The 25,379-nt window shown below is 41.4% G+C and overlaps 1 protein-coding gene across 1 annotated transcript; it reads right to left on the bottom strand.

Moving 5' to 3' along the window:
- Positions 1-1,042: 1,042 nt before the first annotated feature.
- Positions 1,043-24,382, bottom strand: TBX18 (T-box transcription factor 18). The gene is made up of 8 exons (XM_033056680.1): positions 24,087-24,382; positions 23,194-23,440; positions 21,575-21,676; positions 18,503-18,674; positions 12,008-12,175; positions 10,771-10,835; positions 7,088-7,182; positions 1,043-4,564 (listed from the first exon to the last, which is right to left on the bottom strand). Exons 1-8 carry the CDS (start codon positions 24,352-24,354, stop codon positions 3,840-3,842), a joined length of 1,842 nt encoding a protein of 613 aa, XP_032912571.1. The 5' UTR covers positions 24,355-24,382; the 3' UTR covers positions 1,043-3,839.
- Positions 24,383-25,379: the final 997 nt, after the last annotated feature.

The following is a 25,379-nucleotide window of genomic DNA, read 5'->3' as shown; positions in this document are numbered from 1 at the left end:
TCCACATAACTTGTGAGCTACTTCTGAGGATGATTTCTATTTTTTTCTGTTGAACTGCTTAAGGTACAGGCTTACTAGTATTAATGACAACAATGTCCATGACTTTAAAGTTGCTCCAGTTGTCTCTCTGCTGAAGCAGAAATGAGCCCTCCTAAAGTCTGATGGTGCTATAGAAAAAAAAATGTTCTCTTATTAAAAACAGAAGCTTTCCTTCTCCCTGGAGGCCTGATATTTATGATTGAGCATTTCATGCCTACTTCTCTTGTCCTAATTCTGGTCATTTGCAACAATGCTGGTGTTAAGTGACTATGAAACCCTAGTCTCTGAAGTAATCAGATTTTCAGGCCCTGCGCCCTATGTCACATGGAATCATTTATTGCAGTACAATAGGAAATAAGGCCACTATGCCTAACAGTATTTCTGGAGGGAGAAATGCTGCTCATTGCTGAGTAACAGTATACCCAGATGACTATTGGTTGTAAATTCTGCCTTCAAAATCAATGGCTTCTTGCATTTAGAACTAGAAGAACCAAAGGGAAAATTACCAAAAAAAATAGAGAGAGAAAAAGTGCAGAGTGCCAAGCTCCTGCTCAAGAAACTGGTCACATGGAAGGGCTAACTTCTCAGATCCAGTCGATACAGGGCAGTTGAACTGGTCTTGACAGCTGGGATGACATGGGCTGCCAGAAGTACCAAAGCTCCATCACTGGCTAAAGACCCTGGCAAGCAGCTCAGTCCTTTTCCCCACATAAAAACCTCACAGCTCTGCTTCCAGCCAAGTATCTTCTTATACACAGCATCTGTTGGGATGATTGTTTTGCATAGAAGTAACAAGAGAGGGTCCAACTGCAAGTGGTTAAAGAATCATGGATTTGTTGGAACTTGTTGTTTTCAGTCTCTGAAATTCAGAGCTTACCTTCAAGTCACTGCCTTTGGTCTTGTTGAAGCTGTAGTGAAAAAAATAGACCAAAGCCTCTCAGTTTTGCAAATGTAGTAAAAAGTGTTTGAATACACACTTTAATATATTTTCTGTGGCATTTTTGTAAAATACAGATATATAATTATAGATATAATGCATATATAGCATTTACTGTACTGATAAAAAGCTAGTCTTTTCACAATGACAAACCAGTATTTACAATATGATTCAAATTTTAAGCAAAAAAATAAAACAATATTGTGTGGTTATATGATAAGAATAATTTGAGGAAAAATAAGAGACCAGTTCTAAAAAATTCCCAGACAATAAAGTACATAGTCTTGACAGGAGCACCACCATGAACATCTGTGCACAACCCCTTTTTTTTCCTCTCCTTATAGGAACATGCATGATTTAGCTCTTCCACATTTCTACCTAGTCACAGTTCTTAAGTTGATATGGCAACTTATGCTTTTTCAAGTACAGATTAATTGTACCATCTTTCCACTTATGTATTTTTGCAACTGTAAAATTTCAAAGTTTTGGCTAGAGCAGGAATAACTATACACAAGTTCCTCCTTAATTTAAACCAACAAAGCTATGACAATTTGCATAGCTGAAAATTTTCCCATATTCTACACACCTTAGAAGCATTTCACATACCATTAGCATCAGTTTGAATAGCATTTTTAGTGCTGCAGGTCTTTTCTAGGAAGTCTGCCTCAAAGGACACCACACTGCCAAGACCAGGGACAGAGCTGAAGTACACAAATGCTCTCTGTTATCCTCATGTATGAACACTCCCCAGCCATTCTTCTGCAACATACTATCCACAGCACATCAAGTGTAAAGATGATCTTCATCTTCAATGTACTGTCTCCCTTTCCTCAGAGGAAGTGCTGTTATCACATTTTTCAGAAGAAAAAAAAATCTGATAGAGGCTGAGTGAACTTGGGTTTTCTCAGAAAGGTCACTTAGAAAGTTTAAGACAACAGAGAAGCAAGCCCACATCACCTCAATTGCATCATCTTCTCTTTCTAACTTTGAACCAGAACTTTACACATATCTTTAACAGAAACAAATACATAACCAATAGAAATAAAGCAGTCTTTAGGCACAGGCTTAAAGATTGCTGCTCTATTCCCAGATAAGAGGAGGTAGCAAGAGGGCTGTTTCTGCATGTATTATCTCCATCCCAGTGAAGAAATATTAGCTGAAATGAGTCTTTTTTTGAAGTAAGAGTGGATAAGGCAACATGCTGGTTTTGCACATTTGACATTTGGTGAGGAGGGAAGAAGTATTTGCCTGAAAAGATATAGAAACACTTGAGACACATGAAAATTCACCTTTGCCAAAAAAACCCAACAAACATAAACCTGAAAGACCTCAATCTCCTTCAATGCTGACTGGGGAAGCATTTTTAACTACGTCTCTACCCACTTTAGAATGCCTTTACATCACCTGCACAATATAAATGAGGATTAGCATACTGTTGAAGATGACCTGTTCTCTCAGCCACTAAAATTTGTTTCACAGCCTCTGTGGTTCAGCTCTGACAGACAGGCAGCTTTTGAGAAGGACTGTAGACACCTGGGCTGTGCAGGTGCAGATGAAGGCAGAAATTTCACCATGGTAAGTGACTCCCTGTGTCCTTGTCACTCTGGAGAAGTCTGGTCAGGAACAGACTGTGATCTACATTCTTACAAGTACCATTTAGAAACCAGACAAAGGAAACCTCTCGAATTCCAGGACAAAACCAGAGCAACAGGAAGGCAGCTATGACAATGCTGTGCTTCCAGAAACACTTTTGGGCAAACTGGTTCATCTGCCTAATTGATACAGGTGATGTATTTTTGAAATACTGAGGATGCAGGACCTTTTGCCTTTATTAAAAAACAAAAACAAAACGAAACAAAATAAAAACCAAAACCAAAAAAAAACCAACCAAGCAAACACAAAAGGAAAAAAACAGATCCAAAATACATCACACACACAAAACAAGTAAAACCAATAATGGAATTTCTCATCCTGCTCTTTTTTCTTTTTCTAAATCAAACTGCAATTTCCTTTAAAAAAGTAAAAATACAAAAACAAAGATACATTAGAATATCCTACTGTCCAGTAAATAGGTAATATTTATGGAGGGAAAAATGCATCAAGCCCTACCTTTGACAAAATTAAGCACCCCAATGTTCATTTCATACAAAGGAATGCTGCTTCTAGTGCTGTTGGTTTGAATTATTCCTATCACCACAATTTGAATACGCATCAAATATATAATCATAAATCTAGACTAATGCTGAAAAAAACAAATCCTATTGAGAATGCTGTGCTGTTGATAAGCTAAAAACAGCATACATGAAAAGGCAAACTAACTTTTCAGTTTACTTTGTAAATAATCCATTAGCTAAACTTCTATTTTAGGCTGGAAGCTTGGTGCTTAACACTAAGAAGTCCAAATACCCTTTGTATCCCTTATAACAGAGAAGAAACCTGTAAAATGCCTTTGGTGCATCAGCTTATTGTATGAATGTTTTAAAGAAACTCACTAGTACTATAGGATATGTAAGTGGGCTTTTTTGTGTTGTTTAATACTCCAAGTGTCACTTCATTCTTTAAAGGGGTTAGAACAGAGGAGGGGGAAAGGGGAGGAAGTCTTACTTAATTTGTTGCATATGTCCCAATGTGTTATACAACTAAGTGTATTACACCAGGAAACTAAAGCAGTCTGCACCGCAGCAAACTCTGTGTAACTCAAAATAGGAGAATAATCTGGCCACAAGCAAGTCAAAATTTCAGTAAAGCTTCCTCTCATATTATATATATACACACTTTACAAGCTACATCGAGTGTCCTTTTGTATTCCAACAGAAATACATTGTAGACACCAAACATACTGTACTTTTACTTAAAGGCTTCATCAAACCATATGTGCAGACACTTGAGAAGATGAGAGTGTCAAGCTTCCTAGGGTCCTAGAGTCAAAGAAATTCTGCTGCCCCCCACTGCTAAGTAAGTGTACTCCTTCCACGGGGGGCAACATCTGCCGATCCGTCATGGTTCCACTTGGCGAGGACCCCAAGAAACTTCCTTGGGAAGAAACGATTTTCTCAGGACTGGCAGCCAGTTTAGGGGATGTGGAAAAGTTATATCCATAGAGCGCACAGGGGCTGTGCAGTCTAAACGTGTTGTAGGAGCCTTGGTGGCTTTGATTAGTGGTAAAGGCATTGCTGGATGGGGAAGGCATGATGTACTGGAGCTGCGGAGACATCCCTGAAATCTGCATGGACAAGCCAGTCTGCGGGCAGCTGAATGCATCCCCATCGCTGCCACTCATGGACATGTTCACAGTTGTGCTGCTCGACACACCAACATAGGAGGGAGTCCTTGGGGGTGCAAAGGTCTCGCTGGTCTGGTTTGTGAGCCGGTTGTAGGTTTCAGCCAAGGAGCTGCTGTATCTGTTCAGGGTCAAGCCTGAGCGGGCACAAGCTGTGTAGTCAGCTGGAGCAAGGGTACACAGCTGGCTGGTGTTGGGACTGAGGTGGAAGGCTGGAGATGAGCAAGGGGAACCCGGTAAAAGGTGAGGGTGGGTAGATGGCACTCCACTGCCAGATCCCTGGAGTAAAGTAGAGGAACCTGCATTTCCTGGAAGAGAATATTACAGCGTAAGAAGCACATTGGGAAAAGTCCACTTCCTAGGTGAAAGATCAAGACCTTTGTCTTTTATAATAACCCTTGAGATGAAATCCAACTCAAATTAATTAAAAACCTTTACATACAAGTGCAGGAAAATGTGTGAGTAAATCACATGCATATTTCTAAAGAAACAACTTGACCAAGAAAGAGAACTCAAGTTACATTTTTACAACCATCACTCAATACTTAGAGCTCCTGCCCAAAAGGTTAACTGCTTCTTATACTACAGGGAAGGAAACTGCATGGCAGTTAAGATGTAGGCAAGTGAGCACCACATCCCAGGAAGCCTTCTCCAAAATTGTGATTTTTGGCTTGTCTATGCTCTTGCTACAATAAAGAACGTGTTTCAAGCACTCTGTGCCTGACTATCACTGTCAGAGCACCAGCTGAGGAACCAGCTCCTTAGCTCAGATGACAGAGGTTCTCACAGATAGCAGCTCCAGGAGATTTCCCAACTTCAGAACAAAACTTCAGAAGAAAAAACTTCTGACTTCCAATCAAAAAATTCTGAGAACAACCAAAAAAATTCAGAACAACTTCAGGAAAAGTGTAAGCTAAATATTGCACATAGCTGCTTCATTTCCTGAATGTGCAGGTGTGCAGCAAACTGTCTGTAAATTCTTCATTTACTGACATCAGAACTTTTTATATTACAAATACCAGTGCTGAATGCTCCTGGAAACACACTGCTTGCTACTGGTGAAGCCTTTTCTCAGGACTGAAAGCTTCCCAGCTGCAAGGAACATTTCCTTCCCTTAAAAGATTGCATCTTCCTGAAAACTGAGTGTAGAAAAATTAACTGGGGCCTTTTACAAGTCTCCCAGGCAGAAGACTCTTAACAAGGAAGACCTTCTGTTTATGAATCACATTAACAATCAAACAGCTTGATGCTGTAAAGAGAGAAGTGCTGTCAGAAAGTTAACAGATTATCATAATAGGTGAGCTAGTAAAAAGAAAAATACATAATTAACAAACACTGCCTGCTGCTGCTTCTCTGTTAACAGGACACCACAAGCACAAGGCACCATTAGACACTGCCACATTACAGAAATCCTGGTACAAGACACATTTTTCTTTTAATTTTCATCAATGCCTCCACTACTTGAAGATGGGCACTTCCAGCTTTAACAACCAGGTCAACTTTCAAATGGGGTCTTTAGCAAAGTCTCTAGGTCCAAGGTATAGATGACTCAAGATTTTGCAAGGATCCCAGTTTCCATCCTCAGAACATCAAGAGTAACTTCAACAATCTTAACCTCAAGCAACAGCAGAAAAAGAAGTGAGAAGTTCAGCAGCTCCCCTGCTCTCAAACAATGCTCCTACATACAACAGCCAACAAGGCTGGTCTGTCTCCTAAATGGATTAACTGCACTGTCAGCTGCCTTTCAGCCCTACACAGTCTGACAAGGCATTTCAGGTCTCATCCTATCTTCTCATTAAAGGCCTTTTGGAGACCATCCCCCATGCTACACCCAAAACTCTGCCAACACTCATTGTGTATCTATGACTTGGCACAAAACCTCCTTTCAGTTGTCTATATCAAGGACTCATACTCAGGATTTCTCAGAGGAGTGAACTAAGAAGTTGACAAAAGCGATTTCTCAGAATTTCTCTGTGTTCTAGATTTTTGCTCTGAAGATGTTTCACAACTTTGCAATCAAGAAAGTAGACTGGATGTTTGTAAATTTGGTAGCAGAAAAAGCAGAGAATTTGAAGCAATATGTCTGCTTTAGCTGGAAAAAGGCTGAGAGGTTTTCTATGTGCATTGGCATATTCTGGAAGTAAAAGAACAAAGAACTCAGAAACGAGTACAGAGATTCCACTGTATGTCCAAAGGGGCCATTTAATTTTTTTCTCATTGGGGAAAGTGGAATCAAAGAGGTTTCCAACAAACAGTATGGAGCAGGAAAAAGCAAAAAGGAGAGGAGATCCATTTCTTTGAGTTCTAGGAGGCAGATAAAATTTGTTGGTCCATTTCCTAAATAATTTTCAGGTCTTTAAGAGTCAAGAAGGGGTTCCATGAAGAAAAAAAATTAAGCTTTTATCCTATTTACTCATTACTTAAAAGAACATTTATTCTCTCATTCATTTTTTTTTTCCTTAAAAACACAAGTAATTCCTGCACTGCAGTTTGGATGTGTACAACCAAAGTCATCTGTAAGTGATCTCTAGCTTTTTTATCTAGCCAGAGCATAACACTAAGGAATAGGCTATTCAATCCTTAAGCAACTGGTATTCTCCTCCACATGTGATCTGATTTTTCTTTACAATCTAACATTTTTATTGCCACAGTGGTTGAGGTAGCATTCATTTTCTAACTTAGAATAACTCAGAGGAGGGGGGATGGCTGCACTGTGGTTAGTTGGTTGTTTCTGTCTGGTGAGTGAAACACTTACCTAGACTTTTGTAAGGTATGATGGGCAAAGCTTCACTTTTATTTTTGTGTTGAAAGAACACAAAGACATTCATTACCTTGTTTGGGTATCCCAGGTATGTCTTCAAAGGTAAGTGTCCTCAGTGAAGGTCTCCAGAAGGCATAAGACTCTACCAGAGCTTCCAGTCCCATTCTATTTAAAACAAAAGAATCACAGTGTCATGAAAGCAAGCTGCATTTTGCCACATGTCTCTGGATACTCTATCTCAGAAACATGCAAAAATTAGTAACATTTCAGGATTATTTTCAATTTGATTTTGCTCTTTTAAAAAGCGCCTTACAGCCTATTCATGGGACCACAGAGGCTTGCAACCACTGGGCTGACCACACACAAAGTGTTTTCCAATTCCACAAGCCTGGATCTCTATTTCAATATTTTTGGGCCTTTTGGTAGGGCTGTTTGAGTGGGAAGACTTGGCTAAAATTATATTTAAATGTTTTGCTAGTATGCTATTTCTTAAAGATATCATCCCTCTGATAGTTAAAGTTTTAACTGCCAGAGGGATAATCTGCTATTTCTTCCTAGAAAAAAAGTGATGCACCAACAACTTCTACTAAGACAGGATTCCCGGTCATTACTCTTGTGCTGGAAAATCACGCTTAGAACATGAGCAAGGCATGGATGTACAGCAGTGTTACTACTAAAACCATTTATAAAACAACATCATTTTGCTAAGCAAAATGCCTTTTAAAACTTAAAGTCTTCACCCATTTTCTTGCAACAGTGTCCTGAGAAAACATAGTGGCAGACACTATTTATAAGAATCTCTGGTTCCTGAAGGTAAAGGCCCATTTGTTTTCTGACAGTTATTTATGAATAATGCACCTCAGAGGTATATAAACTTAGAGGTATAATTTGGGTGTTATTTTTGGCTTCTGGGCCCCAGAGGCCTGTTGAGTGTCAGCATCAGGCACACACCAAACACAAGTGCTTGCCTTTGAACAGAAGTAGTTTATAAACTTGAATTATGCAAATAGCCCGATTTGAAGCAACCAACATGTTCCGATACGACTCCTTCCAGCAGGAATACAAATGTCTGTCAGGAAACATTTATAAAGCATTTATTAGCTGAACCTGGACTAAAAAGATAGCCTTAATTTTCTGCAGTAATGGTGAATTTTCATTTCTAGTTAAAGTGGAGATAAAAGCCACCTCCTGGAGGAGTGTAGCCAAGGCGATAATTTATACAAGATGCCTTTGAACAATTTCCACATTTTATCACCACTCTAATTTGTGCTATCAAATGCCCAAGTTTATTTAACAAAACAGTTATATTTTTCCCAAAGTATTTAAAGGGAGAAATTCTGGTCCTTTCCTGAGTAAAAGTTTTTACAGGGTCAAACTTAAGACCCAACTGAAGAATGAAACTATTCTCAGCACATAAATTCTGTTGCACTTTGCAAATGCACAGGGAATGTTTTTAAAGGGTGAAGCTACTGATTTCTGTAAAATAGCCTGTGGGACTGAATGGGAATGAGATAGAATGGCTTACTTTTAATTAAACAAATTACTGCATGCAGTAGTGCAGAGTAAGACAGCTGCATTGAAACAATATTGAACAGTCAGGTATAATTTTTAACACAGTATTTTTTTTAAACTTGTTGCTAACTAAAATATGATAAACACAACAGCTAGAACAATGAGGATAACAGAACCCTAACATTTAATGTCAGTATTTAGTAACAGAGCAAAATAATAATCCACTGAATATACCAATAGAAATTTTCCTCAACAATTAAACTTCTGAGCTGAATTCCCAAACACACATAACCAGTAATGCAGACTATAAAAGAAAACGGTGATACTGACTACAGTAAAACAATGCCAATTTGCAATCAAAAGTTTGCAGAGTCAATTCTGTACCAAGTGTGTTTGTAGAGTAAAAGCACTCAGACCTCATCTAAAGGCTGCTCCAAAACATTTTAGAGATGCTGGTTCTTCCTTCAGGATTCACCTTCTTAATCCATTTCCATAAAAAATAACTTTCAATCCAAATATCCTGTATTTTTCCTAATACCTGAACCAGACTATTCCTAATAGCCAAACAAAAAAAAAAATCTCTCTGGATACACACAGTCCCATAACTGTATTTGTGTGGTTGCAGATGCAGTACTCTTACATGATTCTCAGGTCACTCCAGAGCTGTTCTGCCACATTAAAACCTTTTCAAAACTGGTTTCTGAACAATTCTTTCTTCTCTGTCTAAAAGGTTATCTTCTCTTGTTTCTTATAACATTATGGAAGAAATTACAAGTCCACCTAAATTTGCATATTTCAGAGGACTAGGGTTTCACACTTTTTAGGAAGTCCCATGTACTTATTTTATCATTCTGCAGACAGCAAGCACAGCAGAGACACTGCCTGTGAGAGAGAGAGCTTTCAACCAGGGCATATACGGTAACCCTTTTTCTTCCTACAGTACACACAGTATGTTTTGCTTCTTCAGTCACTGCATTTACCTGGAAGCTACTGATCACTTAATTTCTAACCACAAGGCTACAAAAGAGGGCAAAGTTCCATTTATGTCAGTGGCCACAGAACACAGATACTGATTTCTTGCTAGAAGACAAAATCTCACACATACTGAAAAGATACTTAGAGTGAATGCTTCCTTACAATTACCTCATCCCTTCTACAAGTATTCATTTTCCAGTTTCATTTGCTCTCCAGTTTCAGGTGTTATGTACCTCAGGTGTAAGCACAAAATGGGCTTTAATGCTGTAGCTTCTGCTAACAAAGAACCTCAATAAAGCAACAATCAAAAAGAAACTCTCTGATGATTCCTACCAGCACAGTCTGCTCCCTTCTCTGCAAGGCCTGGTCATAAATATAGCAGCTGCAGACACCAAATACAATGTGGTCGCTGGAACTGATGTATACTATACACCACAATGAAATACTGCTCTTTTTTTTTTAGCTGAAATGGTTTAACATACAATTCAAAACAGGCTTAAGTAGCTTGCATTAAACAGTCCTCAGACAAAATACCTCATCGGCACTGGCAGTCTGGAGCAGACCTAAATCTCCACTTTGCACTACTCAGATTTCCCACTGCTATTTTGAAAGATTCATGGATAGAGAGAGAACAAGCAATTAATCAGTCCATCCAGACTGATGAGGTGGAAACCAATCTCATTTCAAGGTCTTGTATAGCCTGCTAGAAAAGGTATTCACCTAGCAAGTGGATTTAAAACTCCTTAGACTAAACAGGCACTTTAACACAGGTCTCCCACTTCCGAGGCAAGTGTACTAAATAAAGGTTACTGCACAAACCAGTTTCTCCTCCTTAATGAGGAAAACAGCCATTAATCCATGCTATATGCCACTTACAAGAGAACCTGAGCTTGTAGTATGACAATGGTATCTGCAACTTGTGTCTCCAGCCAGGAGAAAGAGGAGATTTCAGGCACAGCATGAAATCCTGGACCTGAATAAACATTAAGTCCACTTTCAGCCTTCATGGTGTGTCACTGCTTCCACAGAAAGGAAACTTGAGTATATGAGTCGAGCTGAGTGCCAGTCTGTTCTTGACCCAGATGGTCACAGGTGTAGCAATGGGAACTCACCACAAAGAACATTACTGGGAAATATTGAGTGGAGACCCTCAAGGAGTCTGAATACCCAAATTAATTTGTCTGTAAGTACAAGTGTTCACCTTGAACAGCCTTCACAAACTGATTCTGCCAGCAGGAACAAGCCCAGTTCCTTCCCAACACTTACCTGTTACGGCCTGAGTCTCTAAAGCCTTTGGCGAATGGATTCCTATCAATCTTCAGACGAGTTATCTGTGAATGTGATTAAGAGAAATTATTACCTGTAAATCAGAAAAGTAGCACAGAAACAACTCTCCTGAAAGAAAAAAAACTGACAGAGGAAACATCTTCATATTTGTATGGTTTAGGATGGTTGTCCTGAAGCATAGCAAAATAAGGACCAATCTTCTGATCATTATTTTTGCATATCCCTGGAGATGCTAATAGGTATGTAAAGCTAACAAACAGCAGTTGGAATTACTGAGAAAAAGCTTCAGGCAAATGTTATTCTTCATTTAAGAGAGTACACTGTCTAACTGCAATAAAATTTAAATTAAATTTATTTCTGTACTGGTCAAGAAGGAAATGTGAAAAGAGAGATTATCTCTGGGTTATTATCCTCCATGAAAAAAACCCCAAAACCAAACCAACCAACCAAAAACCGAGCAGAACACACGACACCCCAAATAACTATAATTTATTTTAATACATGGGAAAGTCACCAAATACTTATATTTCAGTATTTACACAGCTCTCCTGCTCTTCTCTTTGTAAAGTTATCAATGCATGTGTAATTTTAAAGAATACAGCTGCAATAATTTATATGGAATTAATAAAATGTCACAACACTAACGGTGTTATTATGTATGCTAATAGTTAAACGAGAGATAGGAAGAGCTGAATGATACAACCTGCAGTTTACTTTGAATCCTTGGGGACCCAGATAAGTTGCCCTTAATAATATAAGCTGAATGCAGTTAATGCAAACAACTGCAATGTTCTTCAGAACTCAGCTTCTCTGTTAAGGTCCTGGGAGTATTAAAAGCACTGGAGTCAGAAACAAAAGTGCTTTAAAAATTTTCTCCAGACACGTATCTACATTTAAAGGTACAGAAAGACCTTTAAAAATTAAACTGTTCTTTGCCTTGTTCTTCAATGCTGTGTTTATAATCAAGACAATATTAAGCATGCTAATTAGACCCTGTGATCTCCATAATAAGAATGATTTTTAACATGCAGTATCTCTGAAGGCTCAGCTGTAGCCTCCAACAATACTAAAGTGAAAGCTACTTTTAATAAAAAAAGGGTGCAGATAATACAGTTTAATAAGTGATAAAATGAAAGTATTTGCTTTTCTCCTATCTCTTACATCCCTGGTCTGCTCTGAAAAGGCTGTAAAATGCTAATCAGAAAGGCCAAATTACCTGTTGATTTTGGTATGCTGTGACAGTAGTGAAAACCGTCTCTGGAAAGGAGAAGGCTTTCACCCCTTCTCCCGAAGGGATGGGCTTGACAGGGGACAGATCATCACCACAGTCTTTTCTGATGACGTGCACACGAGGCTGGTATTTATGCATAGAGTGAAGGATAATCTACACGGTCATGAAAGGAAAAAGATAACATTTGTTAGAAAGGACACCCTGCTGTTTCAGGACTAAGAACTTTTTGGAACAGATTATGGTATGTGTTTACCATGCCACTTACTGGAAATCAAATGTTTTCTTTAACCTCTGGAGGTTCTTGTTACAGTAGTCTAATCCCTGTGCACTTATATAATTGCCAACCCTAAGCATTTAAAAATTACAATTCAGGAGCTCCAAATTCCGAGATCAGCTCAATTGAAATGGGCTCAAAAAATGAAAAAAGGGAAAAAAGAGAAATCAAGAGTGAAGTCCAGGTCCCACAGGAATTATGAAAGTTTTGTCACTTTTTTTCCACTGAAGTCTGGATCTGACCTAACTGGATTAACAGCAGCAGAAATTTGTGTTTTGTTTTTGGAACCATTAGGATATGCTGTTGGAGCAATTTTTTCCTTATATCCCAAAGGCTGGAAACAAATCTTGGTTGGAACATAAGCTGACACTCTCACATTCTGAAGAAGCATAAACTTAGTTGTAAAATGATAACAAAACCCAAAATTCTGAAGTGTTAATAACAATCAATTTATAAAACAGACAATGATTTAAATCTTAAAAAAAATCCTCCCAGCATACAAAAACTCAAACAAAAATAAATCATAAAAGAGAAGAAGATTAACTTGTACTTCATAAAATTAACCACACAAATACCTCTTGGTACTGCAACCCAATTTTAAAGGAGAATTAAAATACAGAATTTTTCCTCTATTTTACTCCACTTCAGGTAACCACTATTAAAATAGAAGATTTCAAGAAAAAAAATTAAAGTTCAACTATTATTGTTGGAAGCCCTAAGAAATTAGTAACTTGATAAATAAATAGTCCTATGGCTATTGGCCTGTGGAACCACTAATCAACATTCTGGGGAAGCTTTTTAATTTCCTGCTCCTTGAGCAGGCTCAGGATGTGCGTGTGCTCAAGCACTCAACAGAGCCCCTATGTCAGACACGATGGAAGTTCATTCACCCAAATTACACAGAGGACATTACATTCATTTGGACAAACCAGAGTTTGGCTAGTTTAACATACTTGGTCCTGGCCAGATTACATGACCCTGTTTTGGTAAGGCAAGTTTCTGGATAATTAGGGGTTTTATTAGCCTTTGAGTATGGTTTTGACAATGACATCACAGGCTCCCATTAATTTGCTTGGGGAGTGCCCTATAGATGTTCTCATATAAAGTCTTTTCTGAGTTTCTGAAAACTTGAACAGAGCAAGATTTTTTATTGTGCAAAAGTATTTTCTCTTTTACAGCACTCCTTTCAGTTCTCCAGCGGCAAAGATCCACAAAATGAAAATGCAGAGAGGACAGCACATTCCTCACCCTGTTTTCCTGTGAACACCCAGTGGTACCAGGGGAGATATTGGTGCAACAGAAAAAGAAATGATCAAGAAAAGATGTTCAAATCCTCTGCTATTCTGTGCCTTGCCATTTGTCTGTGTGCCACTGAGCATGCCACTTTCTCTCCCACACAGATTACTTGACCCCATCAGCTCTGTGGTGCAAACCACTGCTGGCGCACACATCAGCGATAACCCTGGCAGCTACGAAGAGCTCTGCTCACACATCAGAACAAGTGAAATCAAAACAGCACAGAGATGAACACCTCCCACTTCTTATCTGGGTCGCTATTACAGCCAAACTGATCCATGTCATCTCCTAAGAGCAACCTGTCTGGTCTCTGTCGTGTACTGAAATTTCCTGCGCTGACACCCCCTTTTGGCAATGAGCAAATCCATAGCAATAACTTTTTTTCTTGATTTTGTACCATGTCTTCTAACAATAGGTTCTAAGAATGTTTGTGAGTGATCTGAAGGACTCTGAACTCTAAATAATGCATATCTGCAAAGCCCTTGTGAATTAAAGAGCAACATATGAAGACAGGACATAAAAGGAGAGGAAAATGCAACATCCACTCCAAAAAAAGTTTAGCTCCATTATTCAAAGCATCACCTAAAGCTACAGTGAAGAAAAAGCTAAGGAAAAGTAGATTGCAGCTTTACATTTCACAATGCTTGCACATTCAGAAGCACCAGTGGGATCTAACAGTTTATCTGCAGAAACAGCAACTTTCCCTTCATGTCCTTAAAATCCAACACCAAAAAACCCCAACTGGAAGTCTGTGTTCCCAAATATGAACTGGCATTACATTTGACTCACAGCTGAAGAGCCTGGCCCTCTCTACAAAGTCCTTACAGAACAAGATTAAAACACTTCATGTGGGAATAAACCTCTCTCACAAAAAGTAAAATTATACTTTGGCCACAGCAGCTCTCAAGAAGCCACGACCAGGCGGAGGACACCGCAGCAAGGAGCCCACAGGTAGGAGGCAGAGCAAAGGCCACCAGAGCACCTGCAGACACACAGAGCTGGGATTGCCTTTGCAATGGCTTTTGAGAGCTGCTGCCACAATGAGACCTCAGCACGAGCATCACCATGGCACAACCATCTCAGCCAGAACAAATGAGAGCCAGATGCTCCTTCACAGGGGAGACGCCAATCCTCCAGCAACTTGGCATTGCCAAGACTACCCAGACATCTCCCCACTACCAACACAGTCCTTGCTGCTGCTTTTGCCAAAAATCTTCCTTCGTCCTCCCTCCAAAGCACAAGCACTCAGGCTCTCTGCAGTTAGGGAAGTGTGTGGGGCTGAGGAGCATGGATTCCCTCTGCACTAAGACAAAAACTGCAAGTGCAAATACTGATGTTTCACAGCTTTTCATTGTGACAAGAACATATAACTGCCCACTGACTGTAAGCAGAGCTCACTGCTTGGAGCCAAGTCTGGGCAGAGTTACAGTCCGCCTCTGCTTCCAGCCTCGCCCCACTTTTAAATGGGGAAAAAACCCACCCCAACCACCAAGGAACAATTAACACACTAACAGCCTCATTTTCACTAAAAGTTAAAAGATGTTCCTCTGCATCAAAAAATATTCAGTTGAAAAGCATGGAAAATAGCATTAAAAATATTGACTTTTCCCCTCCACTGAAATGCAGTTTAAAAACTGCATTGAAATAGAAAAATTAGCCAGCTCTAACCAGCTGGAGGGAGAGACTGCTTTGACAATGCAGCACTCCACAGATGAGAGAGGGATGAGAGGCATTAACAAAGAACATCCAGACCATGCACTTTCCAGCCACAACTGCAAAATCCAGGTTTACTTTTCCTTAGCATCACAACTTAGATGAAACACACAAAAGCCACAGTGTGTGTCTTAACGACTCTGTAAGAACACAGCATTTCCAAAGCAGGGAATTCACCCTGGAACTCCTTTTGAGATCAGAAACACACAAGGAAAACACGTCTGCACAAATTTCACTTCATCTCCGCAGACTGCAAGTGGAACCCATGTATCAGAGAGCGTCCTTTGTGCAGATATGTAGTTCAAAATCTCTGAGCTGAGCAGCACTACAAAATTGCATAGTCACAAACTCCCACTTGAAATGCTGATGAGAACAGCAGCAGGCAGTACAGAACCTGGAAAGTGCTCGAGCAGCGTCTCCTAGAGATGGCCGATCTCCTTCCACAGAATGCTAATCCCAGGGCAACACCATGCAAGGAGAATGAACTGGCTACAACCAGCTACTACCACCACATAAATACTGCATAGGAATTCTACCTTAGTGCCTATTTGCACTCTCTATTCCCACCGACACGGGCCACCTCTCTCAGAGATTCTGAGAGTTCAGGCTCTAGAATAGGTTAAAGGGTTCTAGATTGATATCATGCAAACTCCCTCCCTCAACACCTGCAAGACCAAAACCTAGCCCTGGGATTTTCACACAAAAACTCTGTAAAAGCTTGCACCTTTGATCAGCACAGGAAGCATAAAGGAACAATTTCAACAAGGATTGAATTGCCAGAAGCAGAAAGCAGGGAAAGCACTCCCAAAGAACAGCTAAAGGCCAATGCTGCTTGGTGGAAACCCCATCAAGCTTCTACTCTGAACCACTCTGCCTACACACAAGAGGAAAAAAAACACTTTCTAATAATCTAAAAATATACCCCATGCCCCATACAGGGGTGGGAGAGTCAGAACTTCTGATATCAGAAGAAATATTGGAGGGACACTACAGCATTGACTCATAGCTCTTCTAATTCGCCATCCGTCCCCTGGTACCCTCCCGAGAAAAATGGTTTCTTCCTGCTTATGAGAAACAATTGTTTTTTATATTCATCACAAAATATGATTATTCGTTTTCCATTATTGCTAGAGGCATTCAGAGGCTACATAGCTTTTTCAATACAGCATTCCACACTACCATAGCTTTAAAAGAAAAAATGTACCCATTGGAAGAGACACTTCTCTGCTTTCTGCTTTTGCCTTTTCTGGTAATTATGAATGACATGTTTGCAATTTCCCAGATTTGAGAAATATGAAATTATTTTACAGTCATCCTTCTTTTGTCCTTTTATTTTAATACTTAAATTTCCATTTTGGGGAGGAGGGGCACTGCCACAGCTCTGAATCAGTTCAATGTGTCTCAAATGACCGGACTTGAGCTTTGCTTCCCTCGTTTCCAAGCCAAAATACTTAACTAAAGACCAGAAAATTTATATCTCCCCGTATTACAAATAACAGGGCGATGTGTACACTACACAGGTTTCAGTTCAGAACAAAACAAAGCTAAAATCTGGGATGGAAAAACACCGTAACACAATTCTCTGCATAGCTGAGATTTTATCACAGGGCAGTTTGCAACTGCAAATGCACAGGTGGACCACAGCACCCACAGATCATCCCTCTGCACCACCCAGTACAAAAACCAGCTCGCTGCTGGAAAAACAACATTTTATCCATTTGCATCTGCCTCACTTTCAGAGCCCTTACAATAGACTCAGGATTCAGGGAAAACAACTCCCACTTGAGAGGAGTCACAAATACACAAATGCTGGGGAAACTAAGGGAACATCATGTGCTAATCTTAACTCAAATGGACACTGCCAAATCAGACTCCATGACCGTATTTCTGGAAAGTAGCAAAAATAAAACCTCATTTGTATTATCCTAAGAAAAGCACTGCTAACTTAAGAGATGTGAACACCCACATACCTTTTAAAGAAAAACAAAATAAAACCAAAAAAATTATTGCACAAATGAAAGTCTTTTTATCCTTGTTATCACATTTGGTAGGTCAGCACACTCTTGTATTTCTGCCTCCATTAATCGCAATTGCAAACACAAATAAGGGGGGAAAATCTCAGACTGCGTATTAGCAAAACACCTGGCTCAATATCAGAGTTACAACCATACTGAAAGATGAGTGTGGTATCTTTATGCTCTCTGCCAGGTACATTCTCTTTCACTCCTCTCCTTGAAGGAGAAAGTATCCTGGTTAATAAATTTGGTTACGCTAAGGATAACGGAATCCACATCCTGCCTCAAACTTTCCTCTAACATCTTAAAACTCTACCTCTTGGAACTTGATGCTCCGTCTGAAAAGATGCCAACATTTGCCATTTATTACAGGGGTTTGTAAAATCAAAGACTTCACCCTAACTAAAAACAATCATCATTTTTTAATTATTTCTTAAGGTGTCAAGTAAAACTATTTTAGGGATTGCTGGAATGATACTGGCTTACATCTGTCATGTTTCAACAGTTTTGAAGAGAAAAGGAAATATTAACATAACACATTTTGTCACATTAGATAATGTCATAACTAAATAATTTAGAACTTGCAAACAGAACACTCATACTGCATACGTCTTCGCCAGTTTTTTCAGAAGTAATGAGCCTCAGCTGTGAAAGGGTCTTGCTTCATAAGGTATGTAATAAATCATCATCGGAGCAAACCCAGCTCCCATGTTGTTCGTTTTTGACTGCAATTATTAACACCTCACGGGATTTCACACAAACGTTTGGGTTAAGAAAATACTTGTGTAGTTTTATTCACGTGAAGTTATTAGACACTATTAATGTTTCTCCTAGCCACTTGTGAATTTAGGCGTCCTTTTCGATCGCAGCAGAAGTTGCAAGTAACACGGTCGGTGGGAAATACTGAGAGCAATTCTGCCCCTCTGTATTAGGCAATTTAGCCTTGTAAAGGCTTACTTTGCAGGAGGAGTTCTCTATTTGAGGGGGGAGTAAAACAGCAGGCTCTAATAAGCAGTTAATTATCAGAGCAGAAAGTAAGAAGCTTTTAGATCTGGACAAGTAAAGTTCCAAAACAACTCTGAAAAGTCAAGCCTATTTCTGGCACCCCGAAGCTGTACGTCAGAGCCTCTCAGGGCTGAGCAATGTGCCTACACATAATGCCACCAAAGAGCAAGTACTCACATGCCCTTGATCATCCAGCTCGTTGTTGGTAAGCTTCAGCTTGTCAAAGCTGATCACTTGTCTCATCCACGTCTCCCCCGAGGCGGGCGAATCAGGGTGGATGTAAACACGAGGCGGCACCGGGGAGTCAGCATTACCAGCCACCATCCACTTGGAACTGTGATAAACATACCTGTAAAAAGAAAACAAATACATTTAACCACAAGCACCAACACAATTTATTAGACCCATTCAGCATTAACAAATTAGGTCCCATGCTCACAGCAAAAACCCAACAATTAGCAAAGCATTAAAGGACAAAATTTTGTATAAATAAATAAAAATAATGGTTTTCTTTGTTTCAAAACATAATCCTGGCACTTGCAAAAATAAGGTTAAAATCCATGCTCTGATCTGACCTTACTGTTCCTAAAAGCAGCCAGAGTCTCAACACTCGGCTTCAAAATGAGCTTTAAGATGGTATCAGTTCATTGATTACTACAGCTCTGCTCTGAAAAGGCATCAGCAAACAGGGAAGAATCTGGTCCTTCTTTTATCAAATTGAGTAGTAATTGCATATTTGGAATCATGCTCACTCTAATATAAGACTATAAATAAAGCTATTGAAGGGAAAGAACATAGTGATTGGGAAAAAGAATGAAAGTATGCGAAACTACGCTCTTGATATTTCGGTAGACCATATTAATGGGCTTGAATAGTATTGCAAAAAGGTTAAAAAATTAAAACACAGAGGCCAATGCTGACGAGGTGATTTTAAACAAAAAATGTGCCTGCTTTGGTTGAAAACCTATTTTGAAGGTAGACACTTCACAAAGCATCTTTAGAAGTATTAAATCAAAAGTTATTTTTTTTCAAGTACAGTAAAAATCCAGTCATTCAGCTGCATTTTTTAATTAAAATGTGAACAATTTTATCAAATCATATCTTTGCAGATTTCAGTTCCGTATTAGAAAAAGACAAGCAACGTAGTCAGAACAGAAAACAAAATGAACCAATGCAGGTATCGCTCCATACAAATTCAAATCCAGCGGCATAGCTAAGATCTAGAATGGTGGTGAAAATTCTCTCCTGGAGACAAATTCTCCACCCCAGATCGCTGTTGTAACATTTTTAATTTATTTTACATTTCTTGGTTTATACTAAATATATGTTTTCCTAGAAAAGTAAATAAAGTTATAAATACACATAAATACAAATCTAGTGATAAATACACATTTTGAGCTACAGTTTAAGCTTACAAATATTTATAAGGTCAAATTTTGCTAGAAATCCAGACCTAGGTGTAATTTTCTTCATTTCCATTAGTTTTGCTATCTGCTCTGTCAGCTAGAGATTAGGTTCCATGTGATTGCTGTCACATCTATGAAATCTAAAAATCTGCAAGACAGTGTGTGAAGCTGCACGAACAGCCAGTCAGCAATAAAAAGCACAGAACAGAATGAGAAGAGACATCAAGCAAAACATGTAAAACATTAATATTTAGCGGAAAGCTTAAAGGCATGGCTACTAATACACGAATATTAAAAAAATCAAGTTTGTCAACTAAGAAAATACTACCCTTCATACAACTCTTAAGTTACTTCAGTTATCCAGGCACCATGTATCACACTGTAGAGACAGTGCAGATCAGTATGATTATAGTTATTTTAAATGAAATTAGGTTTAAACAATTCATACTCCATATAACTGCTTTTAATTTTTAGTATTAACATTTTAATTAATTTTGAATTATTATCTTGCTTTATCTATGAATTTATTATATTATTTATTCAGGCCTTCTAGGAATTATATGTTTAGATTGTTAAGTAAATGCACACATGCAACACAAAGCGAAAAGGTTCCATTTGAACGGCACTGCACTGGTACAAGGAAAAAGAAGTATTTTTTCCTCTGTGGTAGAGACAGGAAAGACTCCCCTGACCATATATGCTGGGCAGCATCAGCCCTGGTATCTGACGTTCTGTGTTGAGCGAAATCTAAAATGGTCCTAAGAAAGGTCTTATACATCACACAAGAAAATGACAAAATAGCAGTCAATGAGGTAAGTACAGGAAAAACAGGGCAACATTTGCTTAGGAAACAAGGCAGCATTCCTGCAGAATCAACCTTCTAATCTTGGTCTGAAATATTCCTAGTTCTAGAATTAAATCTGCAGCGGTTTTCCCTACGTTATAGTAAGTATAGGTTAAAACAATCAAACCCGCAATTGGTAAAGACCTGATCCTGTCTCCTCTGAACTACTCTGGCCAGGCTTTCCCCTCGGCTACTCTGGAGCATGGGATTGCATCTGTAAAGCAAGACTTTGGAAACGGCTTCAACTCACAACAGGAACTGCTGTGGGCCCAATCTTGCAAACATTTCTACAGCACTGGTGGCTTCTGCAGAGCCCAACAGCTCCCTGAAAACAAAACTACCCTTGAAACAGTGAGCGCTTCAGCACAAAATTTCTACTCCTAAATGTTCAAAGAACAACCTCTTTTGTTCCTCACTTCCTTCTCCAGACAACAATGCCATTAATTCTTTAAATAATAGTAATTGGAAACATTACCTTTTTTGAGTCTAAGCAACCAAGTATCTCAGTCACAAACATCTTTTAAATTAAATTATATAAGTAATTTGAAGCATGACTTACAAGATATCTTATAAGTATTTAAATCAGGTATTCATGCTATTAATATTATTTATTAAAGTTAATATCATTTGGCACTAAAAAAGTACTTTTTCATATTTATTTGTTAAAAGGAAATAATTTCCACTGACAGGAGGAGGACTAAAATATGATAGTATTTCCTGACTGCAGTATAACTGCACTCTGAAAGCCAAACCTGAGCATCGGCCCACAGTACATACTCAGCGTGAGGTAAATGTATCATAAAGAGCTTCAACACAAATTTTAGTTGCTTTTGCATACTTGGTACAATATGGTCCTTTAAAATACACTGGGATGAAAATAAGAACTTTAAGGAGAGTTAAACATGATCTTCTGCTAATTTATGTTGTGTTAATATTTTCTTACATCAGCCAAGCACACTATAGCTTACACCATATGATTTTTGCCTAAAGTCACCATACCTGTATCTTTTGTTATCCACTGGCACAATATCCATAGCAATATAATACTGCTGATGTGGGTCTAAACCTGAGATCTTCACTCTCATTGCAGGAAACATCCGCCTGAACATTGGAAAGAGAGAGGTCATTTTTAATCCGAAACAGACTCGGGAATGGTTGTTTAGGAAAAGTAACCTCTTCGTGGGATTTTTCTCGTTCTTCCTTTTAGCCTACAGAGTCCTTTTGGACGATTATAGTTACATAGTCATGAAATGGCCCATTCGATATGTCAAAACAGATTTCTAAAGTGCATTTACTCGAACAATGCTTCGTATGTTTGGGGATACGCTTTGGGAGTACAGCTATTACCACATCATTTCAACTTTATTGTTAGACAGTAAATCATTTGGGTTTGAGACTTTGCTTTAGCAGTACACACATTTAAAGCCCATTTGAGATATTAGGAAGAAATGTATTCCTAGAGATGTGCAAACACCACCTCCACCCAGGAAGCCAAGGCTTACGGAAAGGCAAATTGCCACGAAAGTTTCAAGTGACAGCAGAAAATGGTGTATCGTTGCTGTAGCAGCGAATTAGAAAGCTAAATCCACGGTGATACAATTATCAACACCGCAAGGATGCAGCTATAAAAGCCAATGTGCCATGCTCTAAACCAACAATATGGTCTTTATTGACACGGGACTTCCTGTCTGCAACTTACTAAAGGTGAAGTGCGAGAGCTACTCTGTCTTTGAAAGGTATAGTAAAACTCCTTTATTGAAAGCAGAAACGAATCTATGAACAAATTTCTGGGAAAAAAAAATAAAACAAAAACGCCGAAAACCCAAACGTTCAAGATTTAGATCCTCGTGTGGAGAAACGGATTAATTAACCAACGAGGTGGTTTTAACATAAAACTGCCCTCATCTCTTAGCTTGGCATGCTTTTTATCAGAAAACTATCAGAAAAAAAAAGAAATTAAAAAAAAAAAAACAACCTCCTGACTGCAATCTAATAAAATACTCTTCTGCATTTTATAAACCTGAAAGTTATTCCACTTTACACATTATTTGCTGCTGTGCTAAAATATATATACATATATTTTTAAAAAATCTATTAAAAGTAGTTACTGGAAACAAAAATCCTATCTCCGCCATTTCTGTATAAGCAGGAGAGAAAAAACATGACTATGGCTAACTAGTTTTTGCTGTTATTTCAGTGCACCTGTAAGATAAAACAGAAATTCCCCGACTGGACTCTCTTAAGACAAATGCAGCTTTGTGCTGTTTAAGACTGCGTTTCAATCATTAATAAAGCCTCTCTGAAAATGCAGACGGTAGCATATGGATTCAATAAAATATGTTTTTGTAATTTCTAATAAGTTCAAATACTTTTATACTTCCCAGGTTTTTACCATGTGTATCCCCTGGAAAGGGGAAAAGCTTCCCCCCCAGAAGGGCTCGGCGCTCCCAGACCTCGCCCTAATGAACAGGAAACCCGAAGCGCCACATGCTCCCGTGCCCATCCAACATTATCGCCATCTACCTGCCTCGTAAATCTGGAGGGTTCCCCCGCTTCGGCCCGCTTTGAAGTGCCCGCCCGCCCGGGAGCGCGGGTGGCGGCCCCGCCGTGCCCGTTACCTTCCCGCCTTGGTGATGATCATCTCGGTGCCGATCTCGTGGAAGCGCTTCCAGAGCTCGGCGCCCTGCAGGTCCACCCGCGGCGCCTGCGGCGTGGGCAGCGGCGAGCCGGGCCGGGAGCCCTTGGGGGAGCCGCCGGGGGAGGCGGCCGGGGAGGCCGCCAGGAACCCCTCCTCGCAGCCGCCTGCGGAGAGAGCGGAGGAAGCGAGAGCGGCCGGGGCAGAGCGAATTCGCCATCGAGGGCTCCCTCAGCCCCGGCCGACCAGCCAGCCCGGCGGCAGCGACGGCCTGCCCGGCCTCGGCTCCGGGGAGGGGGCGAGCCGAGCGCCGGGACCGCGGCAGCACGGCCGGGCTGGCAGCGCCGGGCTGTCCCAGCGCCGCGGCGGGCGGCCCGTCCGGGGTGCGAGGCCGAAGGCGCATCGCGTTCGCCGCGTGAAACTGCGCTCCCCTCCACACACAGCAAATTACACACATAATAAATATGAAGCTGTTGTATGTACACATATATATATATATACACACACATATATATATGCACACATAGTTATATACATAGTCGCATATGCACTTTTAGCAGCACACATACAAATGCGTGCCGTATAAAGCGCTTTTGCCTTTCCTCGGAAGCAAGGCTCGGGACAGCCCCCCGCCGTCGCTCCACCGCGCTGCGGCACCGACAGCCCCCCCGGCAGCCGCCCTGCCCCGTCCGGCGTCCGAGGGGCCCCGCGGATGCTCAGCGCCAGGCCAGCGGAAGGGTGGTGGGTGCCCACGCAGCGTGGGGAGACAGAAGGGATAAGGGGGAATCGAAGCGCCGGTCGCGGCGGGGAAAGGGGGTCTCGAGCCTCGCCGAGGAGCGGGGAGGCGGGCAGCGCGGGGCGCGGGTTGGCACTCACCGGCCGGGGCGCGGGCGGCACAGCCCAGGTCCATCTCGCCGCAGGTCCTGCCGGCGGCAGCTCCGGGAGAGCTCTTGGTGCAGCAGCCGCTGCCGCCTTCGTCCTCCGCCGCTTCGTCCTCGCCGCCCAGCTTCCGCCGCTTGGGCTGCCGCGGCGGCGGCTGCTGCTGCTGCTGTTGCTTCTCGGCCCCGATGAGAGCCTCCACGGAGAAGGCGTGAGCCTTGAGGCTCATGGTGGTGCCTGGCGAGGACCGCCGCTTGTCGGCCATGCCCGCCGCCCTACAGCCCGTGCATCCAGGCGCCCCGCGGCCGCCGGCACCGGCACCCGCGCCCGGCCCGCCGCGCCGGCCGCCCTCCCGTCCTCCCGACCGCGCAGGCAAGGGGCTGGGGCTTTTCCTCGCCTTTCTTTTTAAATCCGAGTTATCAGCCAAGTTTGTTTTTTTTTTTTTGGGAGGGGGGGATTGTTTTGGGTTTTTTTAAAGTGGAAAAAAAATCTATTCCTTTCTGCAGATGCGTTCTTTCTCTCCCCCTCCTCCTCCTCCTCCTCCACGTTCTGCCCCGTCTGATGGGCCAGGCAGGGCTGACATGGGTAACAAACGCTCTGCGGACACAAATTAGGGCTTGTAATTGAAATTTGTTGCCTTGATCTGTCAGCACTTCCAGGCAGGAGACCTGTGGGAAGAACTCGCTCATTAGTGTCACTGCGGCGGCGGGGGCCGGGCGGAGCCGCGGGGCGGGGGCGGCGCGGCTCGGCCGCCCGCAGCCCAATCAGCGCCCCCCGGCCCCGCCGCCCCGGCCCCGCCGCCCTTCCAGGGGGCCCCGCCGCCGCGGCCGGGGGGAGCGCCCCGCTGGCCCCGCGCCCGCCTCCGCCCCGGCCCGAGCAGCCCCGCGCCCCCGGCCCGCGGCTGATGCACCCGCAATGAACGCCAAAGGGACACCCCCGCCCCCAGCCCTATCTCCCCCCGAAGCGCAGAGGGTAGCGGGGCTCCCCTGGAGCGCAGCGTTTCGGCCGGGAAAACCGTTCGGACGTTAAAAACGACGTTGTTCCCCATTTTGCTGTAAGGAATTAGGAGTTATTGCTGTTACTGTTGCGCTCGGAGGTTCGTCGCGTTGTTATTCAAACTCTGGCTGCAGTGAGGTTCCAGCGTATCATCCACAACCTCCGCTAAACCCAGCCCATTAGCGCTGAGGCTGCAATAAAACGCGAATTAAACCGATCCTTGTATGAACATCGGTGCATCCAGCCGCAGTAACTTTAGTAATAATCATATTCAGGTGCATAAAATGGTTACGG

This window comes from Catharus ustulatus, chromosome 3 (assembly GCF_009819885.2).
Source record: "Catharus ustulatus isolate bCatUst1 chromosome 3, bCatUst1.pri.v2, whole genome shotgun sequence".
Lineage (NCBI taxonomy): Eukaryota > Metazoa > Chordata > Aves > Passeriformes > Turdidae > Catharus > Catharus ustulatus.
This window is presented reverse-complemented; position numbering and strand designations above follow the sequence as displayed.